Source organism: Barbatula barbatula (genome assembly GCF_947034865.1).
Source record: "Barbatula barbatula genome assembly, chromosome: 2".
Classification (NCBI taxonomy): Eukaryota; Metazoa; Chordata; class Actinopteri; order Cypriniformes; family Nemacheilidae; genus Barbatula; species Barbatula barbatula.
Window position 1 is genome coordinate 2,765,464 of NC_136767.1, and position 19,288 is coordinate 2,784,751.

The 19,288-nt window shown below is 38.0% G+C and overlaps 1 protein-coding gene across 6 annotated transcripts; it reads left to right on the forward strand.

Annotated features, from left to right (window-relative positions):
* Positions 1-454: 454 nt before the first annotated feature.
* On the forward strand, positions 455-19,112 carry gtf2ird1 (GTF2I repeat domain containing 1). Of its 6 annotated transcripts, none has more exons than XM_079448431.1 (27): positions 455-738; positions 5,855-5,984; positions 6,063-6,204; positions 6,912-7,079; positions 7,190-7,373; positions 7,597-7,892; positions 8,247-8,342; positions 8,825-8,908; positions 9,291-9,474; positions 9,983-10,008; positions 10,226-10,349; positions 11,110-11,153; positions 11,232-11,312; positions 11,481-11,567; positions 13,566-13,616; positions 13,695-13,760; positions 13,909-14,092; positions 14,668-14,729; positions 15,079-15,144; positions 15,452-15,719; positions 15,919-15,947; positions 16,047-16,094; positions 16,263-16,340; positions 16,422-16,614; positions 16,755-16,792; positions 16,886-17,001; positions 17,883-19,112. In XM_079448431.1, exons 2-27 carry the CDS (start codon positions 5,859-5,861, stop codon positions 17,949-17,951), a joined length of 2,910 nt encoding a protein of 969 aa, XP_079304557.1. In that variant the 5' UTR covers positions 455-738; positions 5,855-5,858; the 3' UTR covers positions 17,952-19,112. The 6 variants fall into 6 exon arrangements, with proteins under 6 accessions (XP_079304557.1, XP_079304561.1, XP_079304559.1 ...); XM_079448435.1 differs by having other exon boundaries at positions 482-738; positions 13,698-13,760; positions 15,082-15,144; positions 17,883-18,870; XM_079448433.1 differs by having other exon boundaries at positions 491-738; positions 15,082-15,144; positions 17,883-18,870.
* Positions 19,113-19,288: the final 176 nt, after the last annotated feature.

The following is a 19,288-nucleotide window of genomic DNA, read 5'->3' on the forward strand; positions in this document are numbered from 1 at the left end:
TTAGGAGTGATTTAATTCGATGATAGATGGTAAATAAAGACATGAATAAAATAAATGGTCAACATTAATAATTCATTTATGAAATTGAATTACAAAAACCAACAATTAAGCGTTTTAATGATAACTATACATACAATTACTGCATTTTACAGTATTGATATTAATTAATGCATTATTTAATGCATTCATTATCAAAATATGTATATATTTTTTTTATTCAAATGTTTAACTCGTTATTAAAACAGGGAAGGTCGTAATTAATAAGGAGGATTTAAAGGTTAGTTGTTGCATTCTGGTTCAAAAAATGAAAACAACAATAAATAATGGTGTGCGAACATACAGTATGTAAATCACAATGTGAGTTGGTTAGATTTGGCACATGAGCGTCGTTGGCGAGTTTTTCCAGCGGTTCTTTAATCCTGTATGTAAATGACAGCCAATAGATGCTGTTGTTGAGTTGGGCTGGGATTAGCGGAGGCGAATGACTTTCAATTTTACTGGATTACAGAACAAAGAAAGGGGAAAGGGGACACACTCCCGTTTAAAGAAAACAGAAAGAAAACGGACTAAATTGACGAAATAAATCTCGTCGATATATTTTCGACGGACAACCGACGCGAGACACGCGCTGGAGATTATGAAATCGAACAAAGTCGCGATCGCTTTTCTTTAGATGGGAATTCAGCCCCCGATTGGATTAAACGGAGAATAAACGTATTCCGGGATTGACAGCATAAGGTAACAAAACGGCCATATTTCAATCTCATTCTTCTTATTTGGGAGCGAAATAACGTTTGCGGTGATCGTTCTGGGACACGTGACTTTTTATGGACGTTGAAAAAGTGAAATTACAGATTATAATTCAGGGGGAGGAGGACGGCTAGGAGAGTTAGCTCGCTGGCTATCATGCTAACGCTCCACACGCGACGCGATGTTTTTCATGGCGACGGGACGCGTTAAACGTACGTTATTAAAGCGTTTGCGTTCGGGGTTTATCGTGGACGCTATCTGAGTGTTTCTGAGGCGTGTTGTGTTTGTCTGCTCAAAATGGCAACACGCATTGAGTGCTAGCAAGTTGCAGAAATAGAGCGGCTCTATTGTTGGCGGGGTGATCGATGATATTTACTGGTTTTATTGGGGACAGTCTGCTGAAGATGATGGGCGTTGGGGTCGGAATGGGCACGAGTGGACGTGTTCGTCGACGTGGGAAGGTCATGTTTACAATGTCAAATCCACATATAAGTGACTGCTAATGTGTCTCTGCAGCGAATGCTAGTTCAGTAACGTTGTGAATGGCCGTGTGTGACCCTCTCGAGTCATAAACATCAGATGAACCAAACTTCAGTTCAGTTTTCCTCAAAGGATTTAGGAATAGACATGACAGTCTGAGACTCCAGATCTCGAACTTGAATACAAACTTATAGAATGAAAGTCAAAAGCGATTATGGGCTTTGTTTTCTTTTGTATTGTTTATTTTCTAAATGTTTCAATTTACATGAGTAAACAAGTTACTACTATGCTTAAACAAATGTATTCCATAAAGTTTGTGCACTTTTGCCAAAACATACAAACGCACAATTGCAGTTTTGTTCCATGTAAATATGTGAAATATGTGCATAAAGGAATATGAAGGAGTACCGTGTGACCATCATGGTACTTTTTTTATTCACTTGACAAGTTGACAAGATCCACAGATCATAAGACTTCCAATAAACATGTCATTTTCCTTCAATACCGATTTTAACAAATAACTAATAACTAAGTGTTGAAACTGCTTGGAAACTTTACTTTTTTATCTTTTTTATGCATTTTATAATACAACTACATTTCGTTTTGTTTCGCCAAGTTATTATTTTCCATAAAGGTAAACGCTACGTTATTCAAGAAAAAATAACCCAGTTCATTGGTAAACTATCAGTTGTTATATCATCTTATTTCACATATCCCATGGTTTCAAATGGAAAAACATCCGATAAATATCGGTGCAGTGTTTTTATCTGTGTTGAATTTGCGATCTTTATAAAAACCGAACATCAACGTTTGTATACCGTGGGAAGGCATCATCCATGTCCGCATCCATATTTTTGTGTTTGCATGATGCAAAGTGTTTGCGTGGCCTCCGGGAATATGTCCAGAATGGAAGGAGTTAGGACCAATTACAAGTCAACGATCAGCCTTTGAGCTAACCGATTTAGATGCAGTTGTGTTTCTGAAGAGATCTGCGAACAGAATCTGTGTACAGGCTATTAGCAGACGTATTGTGTGTCAAGGGCAAAGCCACAAGCCTCTTAGGGCAAAACCGCTCATAAAAACCCACGGTTGCCTTTATTGAGATGCCAGTAATATCTCTAAGCACCGTACAGGCAGTAATTCAAGAAGTACAGGACCGGCTACACTATGCCTTCTAAAGAACAGAGAGTGTGAGATAGCGTGATGAAAAAGCGTATTTTGGCAGGGCAGGCTCCCAACAAAGAGGAAGTCATTAATCTGAGCGTTTAAGCCTGTCAGTCTGGACTCCTAGTTTTCCGGCAATTTTTTTTAGGAGTGTCACCAGTTGAATTTTTTGTGTGGTTTTCTTTTTAACCCCTTGAAGTTGTATTTGTTCTAGTTTGTCACGTACTTTGGCTTCTGCCAAGAAAGCTTAAGACGGAGTATAAAATGTTATTTACACACAAAGCTTAAGGTGTCAAATGAATAGTTTTCTTTTGGCAAATAAGATAAGCTTGTTCAATGAGTTTTATCTTTTGTTAAACTGAGAAGTGTCAAGATGAAGCTGTTAAATGAATTTCACAGAGTATCACAGTGCTTCTGGAAAGGATCTGAACAACTTCTAAAGGCGCTCAACTTTGACACGTAATGGCTGGAATACATTATAAAACTTTTTACAATCTGGCTTACATTAAAATGTAAAATTTTTTCATGCACTTGCAGACTTTTTGAAAGTTTTAGATAGAAACGCTCTACCTGATCAAATCTGCAGATTGGCACAGACTTTCTCAAACAAGTTCAGACTGAAATTCTAGATAAAATCTGCGGAAAAGTATATTTTAGCCTTAAAGGGGTCATATGGGACAGCTAAAACAAATATTATCGTTTGATTTAGATTTAATGCGACGTGTATGCACGCTTTATTTGATCTCGTGCAGATTTTCTACAAAGCTCATCTCTCTGAAATGCGAGGTGTGCTGTGATTGGCCAGTTAACCAGTGGATACTGCAAGCGTGTGGCGGAAATGTAACGCCTCTTGCCATATTGGGAACTTCATGGACCAAAACAATTGTACTTACCGGTATGCCCACTTTACTTGTTTATACATTTGGGTGGTCTTAGTCAAATCATACCACGAACTGACGTAGATTTGTGGCGGTGTGGTTACACGAGGAGTTTCAGGTCTGGGTGAGCCTTCGCTTTTAGATAGAATGCATCTTTTGTTCCAACACGTGTCTAATACATACATGGGCAACTTATAACACACCAAAGACACATAAAAACACGTATTAGCGACGTATGACCCTTTTAACTCATCCTGCGCCTTTTATGATATAGACATGCATGATACTTAAAAAGGGGCGTCTTACTAAAAAGAGGTTTGTTATTTCCCTATGACCCTACATGATTTTCGCATGAGTGACGGAGCTTAAAGAATATTAGAGACTAAGGGGTTGGGGGGCTCTCTGTATCAACCTCATACAGATTTTGTTGTTATCTTTAAACTTAATGGATTCCAACATCATACATTATAAATCAAAAGGTTTTTTTTACCAAAGGTTTTCACCATATTGAAAATACATACCACAGATGTCAGATTCGTTTTTTTACCTTTTACTCAAAGTCTGTAACAGTTTGTATTCCTCATGAATGGGCATGTGAAAATTAAAAAATAAAATATAACTATTTTATGTTCTCTATACAGATCCATCACTTCTTCATTTGTGGGGTATTATTACTTTTAAATTGCGTTTAAATTTGAGAGAAAGTATGTTGTCTCTCAAAAACTGTGTCACAACGCATGTTTATTTCCTTTTTTTCAAATACTGTATTTTTCTTATGTTTAGATTCTTTTAACACGGGTTTAGTAAAATATAAACAGATTTTCAGAATCGGCCTTATTAGGACATGATCTTGCAAAATAAACAAACTAAAAACAGATTTAATAATTGCAATATGCTTGTTGCTCTTAAGCTTAAAGTCAAGCAGGATTTATTGAAGGCTCTTTTCCGTAGATTGTGTAGAAAGAGATTCGGAGGAGTAATAGTAGTACTGGGCTCTCTCTGTGCAGTCTGTGGTTTTGGCTTTGCCCGGAGGCTGGGATAATGGCTCCCAGTGTCTGGAGAGATTAAAGGCCAGAGCTGCATTGTTCACATGCCTCGAGATTAGTTTCCAAGGAAACGGATTGCAGTTGCCATGCGAACGCCAAGCCTGGAATTAGGATTGCGTTATTTATTTATACGTGTGTTTGTTTGTTTTATGTTCTGTGATGATTGTCCTTGCTGTTCCGTTTGTTTTACGTCTTCAAAGTGTCTTTGGGTTTGCTAGTTTTAAAACACACAGTCATCTAGTCTAGACACATGTATAGTCTTTGAGTGTCAAGTTGACTTCGCTGAAATCGAGATTGGGGGTCGGGGAGGGTCTGTCGAGCGGGGGGGGGGAAATAGTTCACTTTTGAGGTCCGATGCTTCAAGGCGTCGTCTTGCTTCCGAGGAGAACAAATTAAGGATGAAGGGGTTTAAGGCAATAATCTGTGCTAGCTTTAATTGGTTGACAAAGGCTTATCGTAATTAGCTACTTTCACATGTGCGTGACGGATTTTGGCGTATTAGCTCTGAGGAGGATATTACTATCACTTCCCAAAGCCTCTTAAAGGTTTTTCTATCTTTCAATATGTTACAGCTGAAATATAAAAAAAAAGTTAATAGGGGAACTTGAAATGTCTTAACTGTGTTGTTTATATAAAAAACAGGTATATCGATAATTCATTTGCACTTACGGTATAAGTGACTGTTAGTCGCTTTTTTACAGTTGTCTTGGTTGTAAGGGTAGACAGCACGTGTCAAATTTATCGTGAATAAAAGGAAGCAGTAAGCGATAGACCTAAACTGGCTTTTTATCTCTTACTGCTTGTCGGCCATTTTTCGTAGTGTCAGAAACCCGAGTAGATAACCTAAAGGGACAATGTGCAGGATTAAGGTGGATCTATTGACAGAAACACATTTTAATATGCAATACATATATAACTATGTCTTCAGAGGTGTATAAAGACCTTACATGATGAAGCGTTATGTTTTTAGTACTTTTGATTGACCTGTGTCTAGGGTATCTATGTATGTCCTTTGGCAAATAAGCAAAAACGTGACAACATCTTTTTTCTGTGTCAGCCACCGTAGTACTTTGAAAGGGAGGGATGGAGTGAGCCATTGGTAGCAATTCGCAACCTCACTGCTAGATGTCTCTAAAATTACTCCACATTGCATCTTTAATTCGCTATATTCGTTCACACGTTTTCTTACCCACAATGAGCTTCGATTTGCTCCACTTTTGAAACGAATCAACTCCTTCCTTTGACCCAAAGTCCAGTGTCCTTTTTTCCCATTGAATTTGGAAATATGTACATATATTTGAAGTAAATAGGTTTTCAACACTGGAATGCGATTTTTACGAGCTATGGAACGGACTGTACTGTCCCTCACACCCTTGTGTGGTTCGCTTCTAATAAAACATGGCCTCGTCTGTAGAATATTAGGCTCCATTAGCAATCCAAGCTTTTATGGTAATAAGTAATTATGTTTGCATTCTGAGTAATCTTTAAGACCTGACATTTCATTCTAGTCTGACTCATCCTTCTTTTGTGCTCCAGAAGAATGGCACAGGTTCGGAAGCTGGCCTGTGATGGCATGAGGACCAGCTCTCGGCCAGAGCTCAAAGTTCCACATGTGTCATCCAGACAAGAGATTCTCACCAGCCTCGTGTCAGCGCTGGACTCTGTGGTAAGCACATATGCACTTGCATATACATGTGTATTACACAGCGGTTTGGTGGCTGACGACTTAAAATGTTGTGCGCAGTGCTCTGCCATGTCTAAACTGAACGCTGAGGTGGCATGTGTCACCGTGCACGAGGACAGCGTGATCGCCGTGGGAACAGAAAAAGGACGAATCTTTCTCAACTCCAGAAAGGAGATACAGACGGACTTCCACAAGTTCTGCAGTGAGTTCACATGTCTGATGAATGGTTAAATCTGGACAATTCCAAGCTGATATGATTATAACCATGTTGAGGTTGGTAATTAGCTTAAAAGCTCCTTAGGAACATTCTTTTTATTTTTCTGATCGAGTCAGCACTAATGTGACCCTTGTGTGCACCCGCGCGAAAATAAGACAGTAAAGATAATGATCTTAAAGTACCAGTTCACCCATTTACTCACCCTCAAGTGGCCAAACCTGTATCAACATTTTGGACCAATGAACACAGAGAAAGATATTTGGAAGAATGCTTGTAACCAATCTTGGCCACCATTGACTACCATAGTAGGAGAAATTTCTCTATACATTTATTTGTTCTGTTGAACACAAAAGAAGATATCTCGAAGAATGTTTGACAGCAAACAATACAATGCTAGTCAAAAGTGCCCTAGAATAAATTTACATGGATTCTTTATACGGACCACACATGTCTGTAGTGTGTAGCGTACCCCACTGGTGGGGACTAGAGACATGGCTCAAAAAACACGAGGACATTTTGTTAAATATGTTTTAAAAATTAACACAATGCTAACGTTAACTTATAACAAAAAATATAATATCATGTGTAGCCACTGCATATGTCTGTACTGACATAAAGATCTCAATGCGCATATAATAATGCATATTTCAGTGACTAGTTCCCTCTACAATAACACATATTGTTCCTCACAGAAGTGTCTTGTCTTCAAGCGAACTCCCACGCTAAAGCTCCTGACGTGGACTGCAGCAGGACAGGCAAAGACTGCGGTCAGCAGGCCAGACAGAGAACCTTAACCGACTCTCACTCCAACATCTTCGTCTTGAGGAAGATGGTGGAAGAAGTCTTCAGCGTACTGTACAGTAAGAACCCGATACTTGATACTTTTCTGTTCTTCACGTTACTGCGAGCAGTGGACGTGGAATAATGGGCTTAAATTCAAGTTTGTTCAATGAGATGTGATGCGTTTCAGGTGAGGCTGTTGGGAAGAGCAGCCTGGTCCCTGTGCCTTATGAATGGATTCTGAAGGATCCCAGCTCGCTGGTTGTCTACGGCCTTCCTGACGGTGTAACTTTGAGAAAGCCTTCAGAATACGACACCAAGACCTTAATGAAGATCTTAGAGCAAAGTAATCGAATCCGCTTTATAGTCAAAAGGTTAGTCTTTCATCTTAATGTAAAAAAAATGATCGAATTGCTACATTGAGATATTGAAATCTTAAATTTATTAAAATCTTGTGAAGGTGTTGATTTACATTATACTTCATTTGAAAATGCGTTCATACATAGTGACATTACACATTTGATAAAATACATACAGTCCCACGATCTTGTCGTTGCTACTGCCTCGCTTTACTGTTTACTGTTTTATTTGAAATAGAACGCCAGAGGAACCCTCACGGGATGCCAAATCCTGTCCGGAAGTCAACCATCACTCTTCGACCTCAAAAAGCTTAAGCAACCATGCCACTGTTAAACCCTCTGTTCAGGAAGTGTCTGCTAGCAACTCTATGCTCTCCAGCTTCCTGTTCGGCATGCCCATGTCCTCCCAGCCCCACCCAGACAGCAACATGGACCTGAAGCCCACATCACTGCACAGCATAGGTAAAGAGAGGCTGGGTATGTGGCCATCCGCTGAAGAGAAAGCCGTGCAGGCCAAGGAATGTGCTGACAATGGTAAAAAACACCTGCCGTTTTACTTTTGCATACAGCACTGCATTTGCATTTCAATCTTTATATATGGAAACAGTTAGTAATGCACATGCATACATATTTGACATATTGCGTATGTAAAAAGAAAATAGATATATTTTGCAATTATTATTACTCTATGTTCTTAAAGAAACCATAAAATCGAAATAGTAGTAGTCCATGGCTCTAAGCATTAAAAAGATTAGTCTTTTCTTAACTTCCTGTTTCAAAAGAAAATGCATTTTGTGTTGTGTCATGAATGTAGGCGCTGAAGCATCGTTCATTAGAAACCGTTTTTGTTTATGTGCTTGTATCTGAGAGCATGTATGTCTCTTCCAGGCGAGCGAATAGGTCTGGCAGGGGATCTTGCCCAGAGTCCTCCCAGCATCCATGTCTCCAAGCGCCTTCTGTTTTCTATAGTGCATGAAAAATCAGGTGGGCGACTGACTGTACACAACTATCACAGCGTCTGGCCAAAGACAGGCTTTATGGGGTCCCAAACAATGTGCCTTATGGAACTAGAACAAAATGCAGGAGCTTGTTAGCTTTATAATAATAATTTTTGGTTATTAAAAAATGTATCAAATCTATTGATGGAGCACACAGTTGATTTATTTAGTATTAGCGGTGTGTGTTCAGATGTAGCTTTAGTTGTACGAGACATGAAGAGGGCGATAGTGTGGGCGATAGGAATGGGATTTTGGCCAGGTCACCTAGGCTACCAACTTCTGTTCCTCGCGAAAGACCAGCATGAAATCTTCAGTCACTGTTGAGAGTCAGGACCTGCATTAATTGTCTCTTATGTGTAACAAACTTCATTGTTTAAAAATGCAAATACATCAATTGTGACTCTATATGAAACACTTGAAATATTTATAAAGAGCTACTTGGTTATTGTGTTTTGATCTCGGGCACAGAAAAATGGGACTCATTTATCAGGGAGACGGAGGACATCAACACTCTTCGAGAATGTGTTCAGATCCTCTTCAACAGCAGATACGGTGAGATAAAGCAGCAATGCCAAATTCACAACACGTACAATTCATAAGTGCATATTGATAATGAAAAGCCATTAAAGGGATAGTTCACCCAATCATCATTTACTCACGCTCTTGTCATTTCCAACCTGTATGACTTTCTTTCTTCTGGAAAATATTTCGAAAGAATATTGGTCCTCATTGACTTGCGATAGTTGTGTGTCCATACAACAGATGTCGATGGGGCCACAAAAAATTGTTTTGGATTGAACTACTCATTTAGAGGCGAAGTGTGTTGTTATATTTTTTTATAAAACACTCCAGAAACAATGTATAGAAATTACTCACTTTGCCATTAACTCGATTTCTTGTCAGAATCTTTTAATTCGAAATCTGTTACTTTTAGCTGAGGCATTAGGTCTGGATCACATGGTTCCTGTGCCGTACCGGAAAATCGCCTGCGATCCCGAGGCGGTAGAAATCATTGGAATTCCAGACAAGATTCCCTTCAAGAGGCCATGCACTTATGGAGTGCCTAAACTGAAACGGATCCTGGAGGAAAGGCACGCGGTCCGCTTTGTTGTCAGAAGGTGAAAAGCGTTCATTATTGACCCGACTAGAGGCATCTTCTGGTCTATTATCATATAAATGAAGCAAGTAGTGAGCTTTATACCTACATTCGTTGAACCTACAGAGTAGTTTTATCGCTGCGATTTTTGCAGCTCTTCCAATTTCCACACATATCTGATGGCGATGTAAAAGATTTAATTACTGATAACCTTTCAGATTTTTTCATGTAATTAACTGTGCAGCTCATTGAAAAGAAATCCAGACATTGGTTCTGGATATACTGAGTTTTTAATTTACTTTATAAGAAAAGAAAGCTGTCTTTGCCATCTGGCAGAGTAGCGCGAGGCATCCAAAGTGAAGCGTCATGCTGGTCTTGGTAACCGCTGCCATACACGAGCCAGCGTGATTTGGCATAATGAGGAAAACTCCCGCTGTTCAGTACCAGACATGCGTAGACAGCATTTTAGCGTTTCAATATGTTTCAAGTGGAATCACAAAAAACTAACAGTTCTCTTTTATTCCTCACAGAATGTTTGACGAAAGGATTTTTACGGGTATGTATTTTAAAAACAAACCAGGCATTTTTATGTGCTTTTACAGTAAGGAGCCATCTCATCTGAGCCCTGAAAACAATTCGTTATTGGTATAAGCCAGGACTATTCATTTCCATTTTTAAAGAGCAACCTCTTCAAGCACATTTTTACAAAGCATTTTTAAAGTGCAATATTCTACTTTTATATATGTGTATTGAGTTTTTTCATTCTTCTTAAGCCGCTGGTAAAGTAGCTAAGGAGGAGGGCAAGCAGGATGGCTCCGCCCTTGAGGATGGTTTCCCAGATGGGCTCAGGGTGCCAAGCTCCTCCCTAGATCTGGTCAACAACACTCACAGCAGCAGGTAAGAGTTTACTTTCCAGTCTTAACAAAAGGACTGTGTCAGATCACTCAGATTAGTGTGCCTTGCCTTTAAAAAGAATTTGCCGACCAAAAATTCCCAAAAAGGCATTTTCAGGTTTGGAGTGAGAAAACAACTTCAACAGATTTGATTACAGATATACAACTTGGCACAGACCACAGCCATGTAAAATATATAAAATTGTAATTATATTTCTGACGAAACAAAGATTGAACTCTTTGGCCTGAATGACAAGCGCCATGTGCTTTTTTGTTTTTAATAAATTTGCAAAGATTTCAAACAAACTTCTGTCGCGTTGTCATTATGGGGGATTGATTGTAGAATTTTGAGGAAAATAATGAATTTAATCCATTTTGAAATAAGGCTGTAACTGACAAAATGTGGAAAAAGTGAGGCGCTGTGAATACTTTTCGGGAGCAATGTGTATTCTTTTAATATATATATATTATATCAATAATATTAGAATTTATATATTGTAATTAAATACAATTTTCAATTAACCAAAAGTAAAGGAAATGAACATAAAGATTTTTTTCATTTGATAAGGTTTTTAAGTTATTCCAAACTAATGGAATAATTTAAAATGTTATTTTTGTAAATTTAACAAATAGACATTTAAAATCCTAATATGTTTTCACCAATGAACACTTCTGGTAAAGTAATGAGTAAAAAGGAAAAGCATGCGATGCAACTTTTGTATGTAAGAATCTAATGAAAATCTTGCAAATGTCACTTGTTTCAGATCGACTAGCTCTTGTGTCAGTCCGTTGGCTGAGTGCGAAGCAGGTACGCTTTGAACATCACCCACTCATTGTTATAGTTTAAGAGAAAATGTCAAATAAACTGACGTGTCTTACTTTTCAGGGCCATCCGGGGACTGTCTGTCCATGAAGAAGATTAAAACAGAACCCCCAGATGGTGAAATCATTCAAGTGACAGTGCCAGGTATGTACGGATGATATCTTGGCATGACTTGTCAACCAATATTTTTGTGACTAAATTTGTGTTCTACTTTTTATTTTCCAATCAAATCCAGATAAAACAAAGTTGAAAATGTTGTGGATTTTAAATGTTTTTCAACTAATTATCCGTCTCACTTTTGTCCACACCCAGAGTCCAGTGTTTCTACAGAAGAGCCAAGCGAGCCCCAGACTGAACGGGTGACCCCTGACCTCTGTCGTCTATTGGAGCCTGAAGCAGGTAACAGCAGCCTGGTCTTTCCATTTGTGGATTTGGACATTTATCTGATGTCTTGCCTCTAGGGGTTATGTCCATAATCCCAAATAAATCTTTGAAATTGCCTTCTCAAAATGTTCATCCAGCTACACATCCCTCAGCCCTGTCTACACCTTCCTATCCAGAGCTTTTATATCTGTCCCATAATCTGTACATACATTTGCTGTCAATCCACACAAATCTCATGTTTCTTCCCAACCTGTCATTTGGGGAAGGTCACATGGCTGTTGCGGTGCATTACACTTAACAGTTTATTCCTATGATTGAAAATGTCACTTGTGCGTTGCTTTACACGTTTTTGCACGCATTTCATACTGGACGCTTTTCTGAAGTCACGGTCTTCCGCAAAACTAACTTATGAGTGTCAGCAACGAGCGCATCCCGCGTTTTCCGTGACTTTTAGATGTTAATGGCCCCTAAATAATACACACTTTCCACAAGCCTTTCTTAATTTATTCCAAAAAGTAGTGGGGTCATTTCCCACCTGTCCCACCCACAAATTACGCCTACGTCTGAAAGGAAAAACCTCCGTGAAGATCGCAACAGGACCCCAACACTGAGGTGATCTTAAGTCATTTAAACCACTTTGTTTTATATAAAAATATGTTTCCTGGTAAGATACGAGTTTTACATTACTTATTTCAATTTCAAACCCAATATCCCAAACTTACCCGATCAGTAGCCAAACCCGTACTCCATGGTGTGTTAGTTATCCCCCTACAACAAACCCACATCCGCTAGAACTGAACCCATGTAGACCCCCAGTGTTAGCCCCTTAATGTAATAAAATACTGAGAGTTGATATGAACACTTATAACAGCTGTGGTGTCTTTTCAAGATATGTTCAGCATGGTTTTTATGACAATTTAAAAAAATATATATATATATGTAAGAAAATAGAAATGCACCGACATGTACATTTTAGGCTGATAACTCTTCAATACTGAAAGACGGTAACTGATATATTGACCGATATACAGTATCAAAATAGTAACATAACATTTTCTGAGCCCAGAAGTTAGAAAGTGGACCACTGCTTTTATTCTAAAACAGTGTATGCAGAAAACAAGTTAACATTTTTAATATCATCTGTTTTTAATCGGCCGATACCGAAATACACCATAATATACTGTATTGTGCATCCCTATTAGAAAATATAAAAAAGGATGTCCTCCAAGTCTGGAAAAGTCCTAAAGTTATGGTCCAAATCAAAATGAATTGAAGTCTTTATTTGGTTATTACAAGCAACTTAAACTTATGGTAAATTCACTGAGCAGGGTAACTCTGCTTAATAAACAATATATAATAACATCGCTGTCCTTTTGAAACCTTGTATGTCCAAATTCCTGTTTTCGAGGAAATGTGTTCGTAAAGTTGACAAGCACTTTTTAATACTTTTTATTGGTTTGATATTTGCAAATCCCAGTGACAAACATAAAGGGTGACTCATAATGATTTATATGGCAAACATTTTCACAAAATATGGAGATACAAGGTTTCAGATATACAGCAGCGATATGATGAATTATATGCCATGTAAATATGATTATATGCGTCAATATAATGTAAATCCTTATTTTTGTATAAAATCTATTTTTATATATTTAAATGTATGAATATTTCATTAAATATTAAAATACATTTACTATTTTCAAGAATAATCATTAATATTGGATTTTAGCACAATATACACATAAGAAACCTCCTGCGGTGTGTCGAAGTGTTCATAGCGACTCACAGTGCACATTTTGACTCAGAATTAATAATACTCAATACATTTGTTATGTTGAAGTCTGCATTACACAAATGGTCACTGGAGTAAAACCCCAGGTGAGTTGAATCATCACAAAATCTCCAGCTAAGCGTGTGGAAAGCACGTGTTCTTGATCAAATCATACACATGGGAATACTTCCCGTGTACTACGCGGATACTCACGATATATTCCGCTTGTATCTCTGCAGAAGATTTAGCATCTAAGACTCCGCCGCAGGGGCTCAAAAGAGCGGTCGAAGGTAAAACTCAATTTTGAAGGATAAAGTTTGTCTTCAGATATTTTTGGCTGTTGGTGTGATTGTCCTCCGTTTCCCCAGAAGACATCGGAGAGATGATCCTACAGTTGAGAAAGCAGGTGGAGAGCCTGTTCAGCTCCAAGTACAGTGAGTCATGGGCTTACTCAACCATCCGGTTTACAATCAACTGTGGCAACAACGTCTAGATTTTCCAGTTATATTTATCCAACCAATCAGATCTCACCAAATTAATTGTACGTAAGTGATTTCTTTTAAAAAATCTGTCTTGTTGTAGGTGAAGCTCTTGGTCTGCCCGAGCCAGCTAAAGTGCCATACTCCAAGTTCCAGATGTATCCAGATGACCTCTACATTAACGGGTTGCCAGAAGGGATGACTTTTCGAAGACCAAACTGTTTCGGGGCTGTAAAACTGAGAAAGATTCTAGCTGCAAGCAGTCAGATCCAGTTTGTTATAAAAAAGTGAGTCAATTTTTAAGCTCTATTGACGTAAGTTTGATTTTGACATCGGTGGGGACATACAATTGGTTTGCGGATCATTAAAGTTTAGCGCCATCAGGCGCAATATGGCTGCCGTGGATGGTGCACATTGGTGGTGGTTGATGAGATTCCCCCTTCCACGTAAAGCGCTTAGAGTACCCAGAAAAGCGCAATATAAATGTAACGAAATATTAAATTAATACTGCTTTATAGACCTCTATAACAATGCAACCTTAATATAACCTTAATATAATGCACAACAAATAAAATAATCATGTTTTAAAAGCCTAATCACCTGTGACACGGCCTCTGTTTCTCCACCTGGGCTACAGCCACCTAATAAAATGACACAATTGGTGGTGTCAATTTGGTATAACATTTCATTGACATTCTTCCTTTACTACATGACGGCATCATACACCACATTTTGACTTGACCTCAAAGACTTGAGATTTGACTTGGACTTGGACCTCCGAGACTTGTGAACATGTCTGGCTACATCATCCTGTCCTGGTATGAGGCAGAAATGATAATGTGTTTTTTTCTGTCTTCATCAGGCCGGAGTTGTTGACCGAGCAGGTTAAAAACGAGTCTCTCTCTAAATCAACCTCTGACTCAGGTAAGCTCAAGCCATGCTGTTTTTTTTCTTCCATTCTGTGATCAGAAAGAAATTCGAATAAAATAATAAAGATGCTTTTGGTCAAATTTACAAAACCTTGTTATTAGCGACACCGGTGGCTTTTAAGTGAACTGCAGCCAGTAGTTTATTGCTTGTTTACACATTCCATAGAGACCAACAATAACTGAACATAATTGACCTAAATCATTTCAACAGATTAAAATAGCACTCTAGTGATTTTCCTGTCAAAACTGTCTCAAGTCCTTTACGTAGAAATATGTCTACAGAGAATCTAGAAAGTGAGGAAAGGTCTCGTCTTTTTTTTTTTTCTTATTTTGATGATGTTCAGCAGAGACGGACTCCAAAGACCAATCAGATGACCCTGGACCCGCCTCCAAGAGACCAGGATTCTCAGGTAGCACCTTAAAGAAGTTATCAACTGTTGTACACTGTGGTACTGTTATAGTATTCACTCTTAAAGGGTCAGTTCATGCAAAAATGAACATTTTGTGATCGTTTATTTACTTTAACCTCTATGACTTCTTAAGTGGACCAAAAGAGAGGAAGTAAATCACGACCGCATTTTGAGTGAACTGTCTCTTTAGTTACATTCTCAATGAAAAAGATGAATTTGAGTCAGACACATGCCAGTTGATTTTGAAAACATCCTCCAGTCTCCCACCGCTTAACTGTTGGCATTCGTACCGTTGCTCTGCCCGCAGACAGTTTAGAGGCCAAGCTCTCCCGTATCGACTTGGCGAACACACTGCGAGAGCAGGTCCAAGACCTGTTCAACAGGAAATACGGCGAGGCACTGGGCATTAAGTATCCTGTGCAAGTGCCTTACAAGAGGATCAAGAGTAACCCCGGCTCAGTGATTATTGAGGGCCTGCCCCCTGGCATCCCGTTCAGAAAGCCCTGCACCTTCGGCTCACAGAATCTAGAGAGGATATTGGCCGTGGCAGACAAGATCTCTTTCAGCATTACAAGGTGAAGACCTGTGGCGAGCTACTGGAGTTCATGAGTCTCCAACTTTGACTTTGCAGAAGTACTGCTCGAGTTTGATTCTTATGTATTCATGTGTATAATAATGAATCATAAAATATTTTTTTATTAAATGTTTCTGAAGCCCATTACATTGCAATATAAGATATTTAAGGTTAATACCTCAGAGGTGATTTTTTTTCAGGCCTTTCCAAGGACTCATTCCAAAGCCAGGTATGCATATTCTAAATCGAGAATTTGCCTTCCTTTATTAAACTCATTTAATCGCTTTCTTGGAATAAGTTTTGCATTTCAATATATTTTTTTTAACAGCACCTCGGAGAATAACCATATTGAAGAAAGGTTACACCCCAATAAATGGTGAGACTGGTTTATGAATAAAGTTCCCTGAATAAACTTTGATACTTATCATAGCAAAACAAAATTTAACGTTGCAGCCAAATGATGGTTGACATTTTCTTGCAATTACATAAAGCGTAAATGCTGATATTTGTTCAGTATCAAAAAGATGTTTTTGCAATTCAACAGAAGAAGACGAGGTCAATCGAATGGGAGAGAAAGTGATATTAAGGGAACAAGTTAAAGAGCTCTTCAATAAGAAATATGGTAAGCCAATACTCTCCCTATTGTCCTTTAAATGTAAATTTTTCGAATAGTTTCTTATGCTTGTTCATCTCTTGCTTTCAGGTGAAGCTTTAGGTTTGGATCGCTCGGTCCTTGTTCCATATAAATTAATCCGTGCCAATCCCGGCTCACTGGAAGTGTCTGGACTGCCGGATGATATTCCATTCAGGAATCCGAATACTTATGACATCATTCGATTGGAAAAAATTCTGCAGGCTCAAGATGAAATTACCTTCAATATCAAAACCCCACTTCAGTAAGTGTGAGCTGTCTTGGGATTTTGTTACATTGAGCTGTCATCGTACTGTTTTATTGAATAAATATATGAATTATTTTCATTAATTATAAAATACACGATTTGCTCTGCACAATCTTAGTGATGTTGTTTTTGTTCAGACCTTTTACAGAATTGTGTACCCAGTCTTGTAATACAGGTAAGAATCATTTTGTTTTTTACAGATGTGTTTACTTTAGAAAAATAATTGGCGGAAATGTTACATGAAAATGTTTACTTCTTTTTTTCAAAGAATGTAAAGAAGTGTCCACCAATCGACGCAAACGTAAACGTGTACTTGACAACAGTCAAGCGTCTGTGCCCACTGGAGCAGACTCGGCACTATCAACCAATCAGATTCCTGTCATGGTATGCAAAAAACACGTAACATTTCTTATTCTTTTTTGTTATTTTAAAATGACAAAATTGTGCTGACTTTGGGGAATACAAATACATCAGTCGAATAAGAAAGTGTTATACAATGGTAACTTCAACCGATTACTTCGAATAAGAGCAGGGACTTTTATATAACAAAGTAAAAGTCTTTGACTTTGTTGACTTTAAAGGTCCAGTCAGTAATATCTAGCGGCAAGGTTGCGAATTGCAACCAACTTCTCACTCCACCCCACCCCCTCCCTTTCAAAACACTACGACAGAACATGGCGAATTCCATGCAAGGGGACCCGCGGTGTATGTAGATATAAATAGCTCATTCTAAGATAATAAAAACATTAAACTTTACTGTGTAAGCTCTTTAAACACCTCTGAAGGCATAGCTATGTATATTGTATTGCATTGTCTATCAATAGATCATCCCAAAAATGACACACTGGACCTTTAAAACTTCAAAAATGACTACAGTTTTGTTTTTAGTTTTATTAATATGGTAAATTAGATTTTAAGTTAGTTAGATAATGTTTAGCAATGTTGTTGTATGCATTTGTCATTTTGTTATGCATTTGTTTTTTATGTTGCTATATAAGAATAAGTCAATAATTAATTAATTTATATATTTTTTGTTTATATAGTTTTAGTGCCCTAAACTTATTTCAGTTTATTTCTGAGGCAACATTTCAATTTCAGTTTCCCAATAATTTTTTGGCCAATATTTTATTAGATCTTAACACAAATGTTTTCTAAGTTAAAATTTTAGTAAACTATAATAACCTTGCTCTAAAGGTGTATTCTATCAGTGTATAGATAATACATTTACTCACAATCTGTTCTCTGTTTTTGTATTTTGTGTTTAGCAGTGGCCCATGTACATGGTGGACTATAGCGGAGTGAATGTTCAAGTTCCCAGCAAGGTCAAATACTAGACAACAGTCTGATGCCATATGGTGGACCTGCAACATAAGGGACCTTTTTAAACCTGACATTACTGAATGCTACATTCAGCTTTCTCCAGTTTTGCGGCCGATCCCGCAACCCACGTATGGAGTCGCGCGCGTGTCGGCGGATCTGTAACGTGTGACCTGATGCAGTTGTTTCTAGAGATGGAGAAAAGCAGCAGCAGTAAATCAGACTTTCTGCCAGTGCTTAGTAATTCAAGAGGCTGTTTGTAAAAGGAGTTGCCATTTATTATTGGCATATGAGATATTAATTGTATTGCATTGCCTCCAGGATTTGCAATGGAAGGTTCTGGAAACAATCATGGTTACCATTTCAAATAATGGGATTTGGGATTTGTCTTTTCCCAAATATGACTAATCGCTCTTGGGACACACAGCCTGGTAACGCGTGTACTGCATCCAGTACGTCTCCTGTAGTTACCTGGCTGTCACGCCTTTCAAATGTTTGTATTGTTATTTATTTATTTATTTAATAAAAAAACTTGTATATGCAGGGAATGTAAACTACCACTTTCAGTATACAGCCTAAAATACTGAATGACACGACTAACGAGGCTCAAAACAACTAGCTACTGTATTCAGAGAGAAACCTTTGCTTCAGGTCTCGGTATGTCGAGCTGGAGCATCCTTACACGATGGCACTAACTTATATTCAAGCGAGAGACTTCTTTTTGTATTATTTTAGCTTTGTAAGTTACTCTTCAGTTCATTAAGCATAAAGGCAAATTGAGGTGTTTTATGGAGAAACCATCATGAATGTATTGTTCGTAAAGGAAAGAATGCTCTAATGTTACTCTGTAATGACCGTCTCTGGAATCGCCAATATTTATATGCTGTACCTTAATGCCATTTAGGCCTTTCAAATAAAATGTGCTGCCTTGCTTTTATTGATTTATCCGTGTGATTCAGACATCCTGAACTAATGTGTTGCAATGCCTTCCTATGGGCTGTGAATTCTGCATTTCTTGTTTATCAGTATTTTAATTATTTCGAAACATATTCGCCTGTTATATGTCTTCTTTTAAAGATGCAGTACTGTAATGAGAATAACACAATGCATGTTCCCAAACCCTCAGATTATCATTGGCACCATCTGCTGGTCTGATTCCTGAATTAAACTATACAACCTACATCCAAGCCTTGTGCCAGAATTGTAACAACTGCTTTATTTCCTACAGCAGTAATATACATAAATATAATTTGAACTATATTTGTCATCTTTTAATTCTCCTACTACATGCTGTGCTTTTAATGTCCATATATTTTATGAATGTATGCATATTCATCAAAATAAATAGTTTAGA